The 14,073-nt window shown below is 33.2% G+C and overlaps 1 protein-coding gene across 1 annotated transcript in view; it reads right to left on the reverse strand.

The window, feature by feature from the left end:
• Positions 1–14,073, reverse strand: part of DNAH8 (dynein axonemal heavy chain 8) — a 121,212-nt gene that overhangs the window by 8,322 nt on the left and 98,817 nt on the right. Inside the window, exons 80-88 of the mRNA XM_010706919.3 lie at positions 13,602–13,723; positions 12,041–12,156; positions 10,545–10,747; positions 9,550–9,623; positions 6,866–7,018; positions 4,336–4,491; positions 2,546–2,662; positions 1,778–1,879; positions 1,236–1,396 (exon numbers count right to left, since the gene is read on the reverse strand). Of these exons, the coding sequence (XP_010705221.2) occupies positions 1,236–1,396; positions 1,778–1,879; positions 2,546–2,662; positions 4,336–4,491; positions 6,866–7,018; positions 9,550–9,623; positions 10,545–10,747; positions 12,041–12,156; positions 13,602–13,723 (1,204 nt within the window). The remainder of the gene's footprint in view (positions 1–1,235; positions 1,397–1,777; positions 1,880–2,545; positions 2,663–4,335; positions 4,492–6,865; positions 7,019–9,549; positions 9,624–10,544; positions 10,748–12,040; positions 12,157–13,601; positions 13,724–14,073) is intronic.

Raw genomic sequence — 14,073 nt, forward strand, 5'->3', positions numbered from 1 at the left:
AACAAAAGAATCAGGAATAAGATGATGTGCCAAGTGGAAAAAAGAAAGAAATCAATACTAGAGATAAACAAAAAAACTGTTCCTTCTCACTAAAGCTTCCCCAGTATTATTAGTTTCAAGTTTTCTCTAATAAATTACTCCTTCCCTACAAGCCTGATTTCAGGGCCAAATTTTCTCTCTCCTTAGAACTTCGTTTAGTTCCAAATTAAATCTTGGATTTCTTTAACCAGTTATGGAAGGGAGATCTTGCAAGTATAAAAGAATGACTTTAAACAGAAAGAAATACAGTGAATCGCTCTTTGATTGCCTTCCTCAGAAATACACATTTACAAGGGTAGGTACTAGGTGGAGGTAACAATAAAATTGTGTATTGTTCTCATAGTATCTTTATGAATCTGATATTTTTATATGATATTCAACATCTCAAATCTGAGACTGAAAAATCCTGGGAAGTTATTTTGTCCAAAAATGTTAGAAAATATTATGTTTCCACAATAGTCAGGCACTTTAATATTTCCCATGCTTTAAGAAACAATGAATGAGAACATATTGAAAATGCAATAATTCATGGCAGAATTAAGAACTTCAGTGAAAGTGAAAAATGATTCACAATCTTTTGTAGGGTATATAACACTATAAGAAAATAAAAGCCAGGTTTTACAAATATTATTAAAGATTTAAAAAAAAGAATTAAGTCAAAGATAAAATTTTAAATTGAATTAATATTTGGTGAGATTGAAAAGTCTCTTTTAAATAATGGGAATGACAGGAATGATGGCAGTAAAAAATTGTAGTTATATGCAAAGGCATGCTGTAAACCAAATGACAGTCCAGAGAATCATTTAACAATAGTGTACACTAAAAACAATGGAACAGCACAAGGCAAACATTAGAAAATTTCTATAGTTGAAGTGTACAATTATTACTGTACACTTGAAATTGAAATTGAATTTAAATAGAGATGTTTCATAATGCTTTCATATTTAAAATATAAAAAAGCACATTAAAAAAACAACACTAATAAGTGAGTAAATTCTGACTACTTTAAAATAATACGTAAAATGTACCAGAAGACACTGTGTTCATAGTCAGGTACATGCATATGAAATGTTCTACCTCAATAGTGAAATTCACATGAATCCTGGATATCTCTTGAAAAATAGATATTTCACAGAGATTTTGTTTCTTAGCACTAATTAAGAGTCACTAGTTTCAATATATTGAGTGCCACTTACGTAATATCAGCATTAGGATGGAGACCAAAGACCTTTGGGCTGTCCACAGCAGGGAGTGACTGGATGTATTCAAAATACTGGTCCAGGGTTTTGCACACTGGAATTTTATATCCAGTATAAAAACAGAAGGCGCTGTCAAACATCTTCTCACTAAACCACACCTGTGCAAAATCCAGAAGAAAGAAGTACATTATTCTGCTCCATAGAGTTTTTAATCTCAGTTTTAGAGAATAGGAGTTCTTGTTTTAGATAATACATTCTTCCTTTTTTTTTCTTGAATATATAAGTAAATCATTAAGAGTTACATCTAAATTTGACTTCTAGTTATGTTGTATTTTTTAATAATTTCTGCTTCTGACTAAAGAGAAATCAAGAAAGAGAAACTCCCTGGCAAAGAACAATGTTATGAAAAATTCATTTTACTTTGATGGGTCTTACAAGCTGGTGAAGAAGTGCATGTGCAGTAGAAAGCTGGGCTTTTGATTTCTGCATAGCAACAACCAATAAAAATGATAAATAGCTGTATTTTCAAAGACTCTCACCCTTGCAAAGCAATTAAGAAGGCGCTTATCAAAGTCATCTGTGACTCGGCCTCCATATTGCACTTCTCCAATCATGTAGCGTACTGTGTTCCATGATATTCCCTGCATGTAAATAAAGTAAATCAAAGACTATAGTTAAAACACATAAGAATAGTAATTCAGATATAATCTGAAGCTCATCAACTTCTAAAATGTAAGTTGAAAAGATTACACTTGGAGCAAAAAATAATATTGAATTCTAATGTGTTTTCTAAGCCCAGCTCTGTAATTTTAAACTAGAATTGGGCTTAATATTGTTTCAGGACACACATCTCATTATGTCCTGTGTGACTTGGAATCAGTCTCAGATGCTACTGCCTCTTTTCTCTGTTTTTCCTCTGCAGTTTCTCATATTTCTTACTCAGCAAACTGCTACTTTGCAAGGAATGGCTATTCTGCATTATCAATGGGAAGCAGCAGAAGCCCAACTGTCAGCCACAAAATAATCTGATTGAATGTGTCAAATCCTGAAAAATATTTGAGCTCCCTTTTCAAAACAGATATTGTATAGATTAGTTAATATTTTGCTTATGGTACTGAAAAAAACAAGATCAAGTTCTGAAATTCTTAACTACTAAATTTTTTAACATGGAGAATAGTATAAAAAATTGAACTTTGATCATTATTAGCTGTGCTGAAGGAATAAAAATTACTAGAAACATGATGAAAAGCAATTAGAAGTACTGTATAAAGCAATTAAATATACTGTATGTAAATTGAAATATTCACCTTCTTGATGTCACATTCATCTAGATGATTTTGTATAAACTGAATGCTGGCTGTAAAGTCAGCTGAGTTAAATTCATATGGAATATTCCAACCCAAAGGCCCAAACTTTCGTCGCTCCTTAAGAATGCAATTAAAAACAGATATGTTAATGAAATGCATCATTTTGTTTCATTATTCAAGTTAAATACAAGTTAAAAAAAAAAAAGGCTAAGTAACAGCTATGTGCCACAAACATATCAGTAGTTAACAACATGGTATTGAGCCTCACCATGGGGATAAAAATTTATAGAAGAATCAACAGAATCATATATTTACCTTCAATGCAAATTACTTTTATTAATCAATGTATGAGTCATAGCTTTCATATGTCTCAGGTCTACGATCAGCTTGTTCCATGAAGAATTACTTTGCTGAATAATGCTATTGTTTATTAAATGAATAAACAGTGAAATACTGATGTTCTAAAATTAACTAAAGTTATAGTACATTTATTGGACTTCAAATAACTAGATGAATAATGACTTAGAGTTGTTGACATCACCAAGCAGAATTTAGCTGCCTTAGCTACAATATTTGAAAAGAACTAGAATAAGAAAGAAAAAGAAATGCATATATATATATATAAAAACAACACTTAGACCTTTTACTTTTCCTATTTTCCCAAAGCATATATTGTTTATTATAGATGAGATAGCACTATCCAATAATACCCTGCAGAAACATAAAATGATTTTTCTGCCAAATTCTCTGAATTACTTCTTAAGCTATATTTATCGTGGCAATCTTGTCTAGAAAAGATATTGTATACTCAGTCAGTTTAAAGCAAAAGAAATGTATATACTGCTTGCTGATCGACAATCCAGCAATAAATTTTCTGAGCAGATGAACGACACAATATTTCAGATGTTCAGATGACTGAACAGACTAAGATCTTCTGCCTCTATAGGAACATTATAATCAGGAGAAAGTACACATGACAACTTTCTCACTGCTTATAATGGGTAAAAGGAGAAAAATAATTCAGAATGCAGTATATTAATAGGGACCTCCTACAGAAAGCCTTTCTCTTTCACCATATTTGCTGCACTGAAAATACAAGAAGCTCAACAGAGCATGAAGTTTTAGTAGAGTTATAAAACTATTTTGAGACTCTTGCTTAAAAGAAGGTATATTTAGAGGATCCAAATACTTGATAGATATTGTGATCTCAAATATTATATATATCATTAATGTACCAAATACACATACCATCTTGCTGCATTGATATTAGTATAGAAAACATCACATAAAAATAAGATAAAAACAAGACACTAAGTGATAGAATTTTATTTGAGAGTAGCCATCTAGAAAGTAGACAGCTACTCTAAACTAGGAATATGAATTACCTTTAAAATTAATGGGAAAAAAATTCTGATACCTCTCCAGAAAATTATTTACACCTTTACAGTGAGCTGCCTGATAGATAAACTGACTGACTGTTTTGGGGTGCTTATCTATGTCTGTTACTGACAGAGAGAGAGTTTAGATGTCACCCCTTCTGTGACTAACTTGGACAGCTAAAATTGGATGAAAAAATCCTCATTCTAAACACTGACAACATGAAAATTATATACAATTTAGAAGTCAATTAAAAGAAGAAAGTAAACCGAAATATAGATGATAGAAATTAAAGCTCCAGCTCTGCAACACAATGCTATACTAAGTATCAGAATGTGTGTTTTCTATTAGGAAACACTGTTAAAACAGCTACATTTTATCAGGACTTAATTTTCAAACCTTATAAGAAATACCTGAACAGTAGAATGCAGAAATGCTACGGTGTAAAGCAAAGGTTTCCACATAGGCATATTGCTAACATCTAACAGATCCTGATTAATTCCAGAAAATGTTCTTTTTAAACCAGCACGTACACCCTGGGGAGGTTCATTTGTGAACTTCAGAGAAACCTGTTATGTAAAAAGATAAAGGAATTGTACTTATGTACTGAAACAGAAGCAACGTACAGAAATGTCACAGATATTAGTTATAAATGAAATATATAATGTCAGTAGTTGAATCATTGTAGATTCAGAATTGATACTGCTTTACTCTGCAAAAGGAGTATGCATTACATTGGATGGCAAAACCCTATGACAAATACTTTAAGATCCTGAACATGGATTTTCTGTTTATATTGGTGAGACCCATCACTGACAAAAGTCCACTGACGTAAGAATTTTCACCAACTTGCAAGCAGTTGCCACGCTTTTCATTATGCATCATATGATCCTTTATCCCCAGTTCAAGGCCTGAATGAAAAGAACTATACACAGTAGATGGTAACTCTGTTGTATTTTTGTTCCCAAGACTTCACAGTAAATACACAGCAACCTCACCTCTCCTCAGTTCAGATCTTAGTGTTCACAGAAGCTACTGTGGACTCCGTTGCTGTGTCTGCAACAGTAAATTAGGAGATTGCCCGTGAAAGTTCCTGGGCACTCCAGTTAGCAGGCCTGGAAGCCAAACCTGCGGCTGTAAAATGCCAAAGTTTTTGGCAACAGCCCCTAGGTTTCATGCAAACTGCCTAATGGAAATGGTTTCTAGAAAACTTTAATTGTCAAATCGTATCTGCAAGTTATTTAAAAGTGTGCTAGTTACCATGAGTTTCCATGTCAGAGAATGTTATAACTACTTACTCCTCTGGACTATTGCATTCTGCTGGTTAATGTTCATGGGCACACTAGAATCTATTAGTTCAGACACAGACTGGCTTTACCAGAATCTGATATATATTCCATAAGACACTTTCAAATGCTGGAGGGACTCAAATGAAAACGAAGCATTTGTCTGCTCCAGCAGTACGCACCTGTCTGGCTGGCTTGCATAACATCACAGCATGCACTGAAGGCGTAGTGAATGTCAGGCTGCTGTAGGGCTGAATGCAAGCACGGTTGTGAACTGCTCCTACCACTGAGAGAATTTTAAAGGGCTATATTAATGAATAGGTACTTCTCCTAGCAGTTTTACTATGCCCATGTTTGTAATAAGGATCTCCAATTTCTTTTAAGGAATGACTTTTCAACTTAGTCTCACAAATTTGTATCTCCGGACTGCAGAGCCTAGGCAAGCTGTCTCAGAGACATGAGCTCTAGACCTATCTGCACATGAACACACTGAAGTTTTGGAATGAATGGGAACACTTGCTAATCAGTATTTCCATATTTTAAGGGTTAGCCTACTCGGTTAGTGAGTTTTTTTAAAAAGCAAATGACTCTCTCCTTTCTTCCAAAAATGATTTGTCAGTTACTCATTTTCTGGTATCCTTGCATATATTTTAACAGGTAATATTTTAACAGGTAATATGCCACTATAGACTGATAAATCACAGATTTGAGGTAAATGCAGTGAAAATTAATCTAACAATCCTCATAGTTCACTATTCTGAAATTTAGCAAATTATATATTTACATATCCTACTACTCATAAACTCAAATATTTAGGATCTCCTCTTCTGTTAAAAGCTATCTTCTACATACACAGTGACATACATTTCTAACTGAAAGCTCTCTCCTAAATTATTCCAGAAAGGAATTTCCCCCTCTCTTCTCCACACTGCCTGAAATCATATATACATAGGCTAATGCTTCCCTTTGTATCCTAAGAATCAACAATGCTATCTTTTTTTATTCATAAAAAATGGGAACTACTAAGAAAACTACCACTCCTTTAAAGAGGAAAGAGGTCTTTGAACACCAAAGAGTCAGCACACATCTATTACACTAGATATTAACCAGAATTATGACCTGCTGAAAAAGTACTGACAACAAAACAGTGATTTAAATGCACTTCATTAGAGGTTAGGCCATTTTCTTGGTACTGACAAAAAATGTCTCCTTAGGATCTACAGAACAACCATTTATTATTTAGCCAAAAAAGTCCAGATTACCTCTTGGTAGATAATGTTCTTTGAGCTGTGCTGTTCTAATGTGTTCTGTTCCCTTTATGTTTTATTCCAGTTAGAGAAATCTGAAAGAGTCTAAGAGCAGTCATGGGTGTTACTCTACGCTCAAGACACTGTGGTAAAAAAGGATACAAGTAAAGCCTGATATTTTTTGATTCAACTATGTGCGTACTGACTTAGTGTGAATTCACACACACATAATGCATCCTTAATTGAGAGAACTTCCAGTTACTGGTAGGAAACCTTCTGTTTAGTGTCATTTAGATTGTAACGTTCATTTTTTTTTTCACGCCCCTCTGCTCTCTATCTATTCCATTTCATTTTACATACTTAAATGGAATAAGTGGCACAAAGTGCCTGAACTAAACATTTGAACAAACCTGTAGCAGTGTAATTGGGAACTTAGGGTGTGGTTCAGTAGTTATCCAAACTCGAAAAGACTCATCCTGTATCTCAGCAGTAAGAAGTGTCTCCAGTAGTTCATCCATGAAATCCAGCCCAAGATGACAATTTTGTAGTAACACCCAGCCACCCTAAATAGGAACACTAACTATTACTTTATAAAATTAAGACCGAGTTATTCATAATATTAAAAACAACCATCTACATTAGAATCAAATTTGGTCTTGTATGTAATTTTTGAGTAAATTTACTTTTGATCTGTTTCTAAATATGTATTATCATTTGATGACAATGGCATAATTAAAACAAATAGAAAAAGTTAGTGTAAAACTTAACTTCACATTCTATAAATTCATAAAAAATAACGTAACTAGAGTCAAATTTTCTAAGTAAAGTATCAGTGCTACCTAGTGGCAAAAAGAAATAATTTCTGTCCTCTTCTGGCAAAAGACCAGTGAAAAGCAATCCTACCATCAGATCCAACAGAATACAAATGAAAAATTAACAGCTAAAATCTGAAACAAATATCTTAAAAAAACACACAAAAAAAAACCCCTGTATTTTTAATGACGCAGTTAGCATAAAGAGGTTGCATCAATACTCCAAAACTATCTAACTTCAATTAGGCTACTTGCAGTAAGCACATTTTTATGAAATTCAACCTGCTGGATATTAATTTTGTTCCTATTCAGCTCTCAATTGCATCAAAGCTGTATTTTTATTATTTTCTCCATACTTCTGCTTTAAATTCAATCAGCTTTTCTAGCATCACTTTAGAAGTCTGGTGCATCTGAAGCCTGATATTAAAATTGGACATTATTTAATCAGTTCTAAAAAGTGATGTGTGGATTTCATTACAGCTTGTAATTTCATATTGGCGATTCTGTTTTAATCTATTTAGAAAGAGAGAAATAACATTTTCTACTGAATATTATAAAAATATTTATGGTGAACTAATGACTATTAAAACAATAAAAAACAAAATAAACAAGTAAAAACATAAAAAAGCTACAGCAGAAAAAAGAGACTTTATGAAGGCTTGCTTTCTTTCTTTCTTTCATGAAGATAGAGGGTTTTTTGTTTGTTTGTTTATTTTTAGGAAGATCTTTGATCAGTGCAATTTCCAAATGAATGAGACTCAATTCTTCAAAACTATCTACATATAACACAGCAGCTTTAATCATATTATAGACACTTGGCCAGAGGCAGAAAAACCAAGATGTTTGTCTCCATATTCACAGCCTTTTTATTTTTCCTTTCATATTTGGTGTTCACACATTCCTTCCTCTCTAAAATGTGTTTACCACCAAGGGATTTGGTTCAGAAATTGATACTAACAGTTGTACTGAAGTATGGTTTTGTGCTTTCAACAGAGAGCAAGGTGTAGTTGCCCAATTTCTCATCATTCCAAGAAGCTGATGGGTGGAGACAGAGAGCCAAGGAATCTAATGGATGCCATATATTGTGAAAGATAAGTTTTAAATCTCAGATCTCAATGGATTCATCTTGAACTTTTTATCTAACTTTTCACGAATATTCCCACCGTAAGTTTTAAAGAATATAACAAATAGGTAATATGGCATGAATCAAACCTTTACTGAACACAAGTCAGTTCAGACTTCTGTAGGTGAATATTACAGGTGCTAGCTTTGTGGTTCAGAAAGGATGAATAGTTGGTTATGGTCAGACCAAAGCTATTTCATTTATCAGTAGAGTTCTTTCAGTCTTCAGTTAGTAAGTAACTTCTTCACTTTTCAACTAGTATTCTAATCCTTTAGAATTCCTGATATTTTGGGTTTACAGGCAACCATGGCTATATATCTTTAGCTGTAACTCTGTCCACAACTCTTGTGTTCCAGCTCTAGCATTCAGCTGACTGTGCTACTTTTACACTATAACTTTCATATTCTATCCAGAGTTTCAGTTACCACCTTTTCAGAGCTGCTCTGAAGTTTGAGAATATCATCTACCTATAAAAAAACCCCTATAAATAAATTAAAAAAAAAATACAAAAAATACACTGCAACTTGTCTCAGGGACCTCAGAAAGTTTTTCTCTGAAGTCCCTGAGACTCCGAGCTACAATGATTGACAAATAGAGAAAGAAAGAACCAAAAACAACTGCCATGGAACAAGAGGCCCTGCCAATAGTACATATGTAAGGAAGAAAATGTGAGGGGCCTCAGCCTTCTCCATCTACAACTTTAAGCTGTGTTTGCTTTGGACTTGCCATTTTGTCTTGTAGAATTTTTGCAACTTTTATGTAGCTCTCATAAGAAAAGAAAACAGAAACCAATCACAACCCCAGACGAACAACAGAACAAGACAAAATAAATAACAACAACAAAACTCCTTAAAAGAAGAGGATTCTGAAAGCCTTGCAGGATAGAATTAAGATGTTATGTTCTTTTTGCTCTTGGATGACAGTGCAGCAAAAAGAAGGGAATGGGCTGCTTCTGAAATGGTGCTCATACTGCTGGACTCCACAGGTATGGGAATATCCCCCAGAGAAATGCTTTCAAGGCTCTGGTTCTCAGAGACTTGCTTATCCTGAAATAAATCTGTTACTAGGGTAAAAATGTGAAAAAAAAGAAAGATTGCATGCAGGAAGAGCTTTTCTGCTAGAGCAGAAAATAAATTTATATTGCAGTGTTTTTTCTCACCTGTTGCATTGACATCTGTATGAGTTTGCGTGCGTGGTATTCTTGTCCTTGACCCATAGAGATGGTCCTACATTCTGCAACAAATTTGACAGTAATTAATGAACTACTATTCTTGAAAAAATAATTCCAATTCAGTAGAAAAGAGAAGTGATATAAATACAACACAATTAAGTATGCTTATAAGAAAAAATACAAGTAGAATCCTTTCACCAGCTATAAGTTTTTTTTAACACTGAAATACTGAAACAGTTGCATTAAAACATCCATAATGATTAGTGTTTACAGAAGCAAAATACTGTGCCTAAAGTTATTGTCAATGAGAATTCAAGCCAAACTGTAATTGAGTCACAGCTTACTTTGAAATATGAACCGAGATTTTCTTTTTTTTTTTTTTTGTAGGTGATGAAGCCATGTGAATTAACAATATCCATAATTCTAAATTTAAATTATGAGCATCTTAGTGTGACCAGTATCACAAATGTATGTATCTACATCCAGCTCAATTTGTACACACAAGTATCAAAATTTCAATACAATGTAAATACAGAGTCCAGAATATTCAAATGCAAATAATGCATGTGGGTTTTTTGTTTTTTGTTTTTTTACAAAGTAATCTTTTAAAAAGATTACATTATTTCTTTGCCTGCTCTTGATATTTAAAATAAAAAGGCAGTACTGTCATCATGCCTGAATTAGTAAAAAGTAAATCTATCTTACTATCTTACAGTTACGGGTTAAAAAACATAATTACTTGGATGTTAACAGTTTATAAAAGAAGAACAGAACAACACTGTTTGCCAACTGCACACAGAATAGTTCTCAGCATACTATATTTTATTTAATATTACCATTATCCCTAAGACAACGGTTCAGGAACAGTAATGGTGGTATAAATGAATTTTAAAAATACTTTTCAGGAAAAAAAAAAGTGAAGTTCCTTACATTACTCTTCTATATATTAAAAGTCTCAACACAATGATTAACTATTTTCCTACCCAATTTAAGCTTCCTAGCCAAGGAATCAATTTGAATAGTTGGATCAGATCCCATAGACAAGAAACAGATCAGAGGTGTTCGTGTGTCACTTTCCTCCCAAGTTTTTTCTAAATTCAGAATGACAGGTTCTGTATATTTCTCATCCAAGGAACTTGCAATGTATTTCCTGGCTTGGGAAACTGTCCGGTCTGGACACCAAGATCTAGAAATAAAATATAAATACATGAAAATACAAATTCAGTTCCTCTTTTTGTTGCCAAGAAATTCTATTTTAATCAAGTAGACATTTTTGCTTCATAATATACACATTCATATGTATATCTTATGTCTCTACAATTATAATAATAGAAAGAGCTGGTAGTCTTCCCCATTCTTATGACTGGTCAGTACTTTGCAGTTGCTTTCATTTTTGCCACAAGTAAATCATTTGCTCTGGAAATCTCTGTTCTGGGTACCTTTATCAGATGGGAGCACACTTCATTTTAAATAGAGCTTTTGTACAGGGAACACAAGTAGGGAAATATGAAATTGGTTTCACTCCTCAGTAAAATTCTACAGATGTTTCATTGGGACTGTTAGTCTTTCAAGACGTATCTCTTGCAATGAATTGTCTTGGTGAGTGGGACGAGTCCTTATTGTTGCCAGGGGGAAAAGAAAACAAACCACCACTTCTTTTAGACCTAATAGTATGACTTCTCTGCAAAACATCAATTTAGAGTCTTCTTATTAATAGATACCACTCCATCTTCTGGGTGTATAGTATGTATCAGAATAGCATTTCTTCCATCATATTCAGGTCTTTCATATTGAACAGGCTGAATCCATTCCAAATGCATTTCATGGTCTAATAATGAATGTTTTATGCAGAGTACCTGATTTATTTCTTGCAAAATTTGGAAACTACATAATGAATGCAAAAGGAAATGAGAAAGGTACACAGGATCTCATGTATAAGGAAGCTAAAATCTGCTTTGGAGAAATCCATTCATCCCAAGTACAGCCACAGTGATCTTAGGCAATGCAATAAAATCTTCTAAACTACATTTTACATGTGGGATTTTAGAATATCTGCTTTGCATTTTCACAAACATATATATATATATACACACACACATACTAATGTTCTTAATTACATAAGATATTTAGAGTAACTCATTTTAAGAAAAGTGAGAAAAGGTCATTTCAAAAACTCTCTGAATGATCCTACTATTTCATTGGCTTTCTGGAGAAGGCTGCAATGTGATCACAAGTTTCCTTTTATCATGTCATAAAAACAGCCAGCAAGCAGTTTTTTTAGAAAAAAATATTTTTCCTCTCTTCAGAGGATAGCTTTGAAATGAGTAAATTTAACAATATGACATATCAGTGAATTAATAATATCTAATATCACCTACAAAATAATTATAATTATGGTATTATGACAGTAGCATATCAATATTCTGAGACACGTGCTGCAACAATATATGTAATTTCCTAAATTTCTGAAGATGCTCACCTGATAAGTAAAAGCCTGTGGAAGGTGTCAAGTGAATCATATCCATCAGGAATAATTTCTTCCTCGGGAGCATCTTTATCATACCAATTTTTCCATCCCTTTTCATTATTGGTTATCTAAATTTATTACATTAATATACATAAACACATTTCAGCTGTAGTAAAATCACCTTGGAAATGTATATTTAAATGAAATTTTCTTATTATATTAGAATATATTACGAGCAACATTAACAGACAGCACTTGAGACACACACCAGAATTACGATATTACAATTAGAAATGCTAGTATTATGGTGCAGCTATTTAAAAATCAGTAATTAGCAGAAGGATTCTATACTAGAAGAGTACCACAATATTTTCTCTTTAATACATGAATTCATGATCCTTGAGGTCCCTTCCAACTTGGGCCATTCTGTGATTCTGAGATTCTGTGATTCTATAATATAGAGTACTAAGAGAAAAAAAACTTTCTGTCCCAATACAGTGTAGATAGTCAAAAAATAACAAATTAAAAAGAACAGGATCCTACTTGAAACTATGTCTGCCAACAAGGCAGAAAACCATTACAAACTACAAAGAAAAGATTTTAACTGATAAACACATGACTAAATTTAAACATCTCAGCAGTGTGCACAGTATCATGCTTTTTGGATTCTAGCTCCCGAACAGCCCAGAGCAGAGACCTGACTATGTTCCTCCAGCTTGCTCCAGATTCAATGTACTGTTTTAGTACCTCCAGAAACCAAGATGTGGAGAAAAATGAGAGGTAAGTATCCCGATCTTTCCTTGATACAGAGCTGGGAAACAGTCAGGACCACTTCCAGATACACCACTTAGGAGAAGATTCTGCTAACCTTCAGGGCACTAAATATTGTCACAAAATCGACTCGTTTGACCACTGCTGTAACAGCAACAGCAAGAAGGCCTCAGTGATCAGACCAAAAGTCTGACTAACATTGCTTGGCAAGAAAAGGAGAAAGGCTTAGGGAGGATTATAGCTACAATAACAATAATAAAAGATAAATTTAGCAAATAAATTAATAAACATCACAATCTTATATGTGTAGAAGTTCATGTATGTCTCAATAACAGAAATAGTATTTTCATAGCTAACTTATCATAACTGAGTAATATTTTGACCTTTGATCAGAAATTATTATTTTAAAAAACAGCAAGCAGTTTATTTGTAAAATCCAACAGACTCAAGGCAAACTAAACAACCTGAAACTCATAGATAAACCTGAAACTCATAGATAAACCTTCTGAGACGTTTTATATCTCTACTTTTTTTTCCTCTCTGACTTCTATTGATTTATACGTTCTTTGGCCCTGTTCTCATTCTACCACAATTATAATAACAAAAAAAGCAGGTAAAGAAAAAATGTACAGCAAATAAATATACCCTGTTTCCCACTACCTAACTGTTCATTTCAGTGCTTTTATTCTACACTCTCTTTGGCTTTGTTCTTAACTACATTTTTCATGTGCATTTCCAATGTGAAGTATGTTAGCAAAATTATGATTAGAAACTGGTGATTAACATAATTAATAAGTATCACCTGATTCAAAATTTTTGCAAACTCTGGAAGTTTACTCAATTCCACTAAGTTTAGCCACATCATGTCAAGAATCCAGCGGAATGGTTTAGGTGGGCAAGCCTTTAGATCCAGTGCTGCACCTCCTGCAGGTAGAAACATTTGGATAAAACGTACAGACATTCCAAAGGTTTTTTGATAGTACTTATTAAATTATGATTTAAATTATGTTTTCTGGATGATGTCATTTTCACTGAGATACTGCATGCATTCCTCATGCACAGATCATTTTAAATATCAAGCATAAATTATTTTAAATAGTAGAGATAAAGTGAGATAGCTAGTAGGTCATACATGTTTTACATACTCCAACATGCAGGTGAAGAGAAGACTCAGAAATAAGACTGAAATCCAATTTTAGACTGACTAAAAAAAATATAAAGACTCCAAGTAAGTTTTTTTTATCATAGTTTTCTACATGTTGTAGCTGCATCGT

This window comes from Meleagris gallopavo, chromosome 2 (assembly GCF_905368555.1).
Source record: "Meleagris gallopavo chromosome 2, MGAL_WU_HG_1.1, whole genome shotgun sequence".
Lineage (NCBI taxonomy): Eukaryota > Metazoa > Chordata > Aves > Galliformes > Phasianidae > Meleagris > Meleagris gallopavo.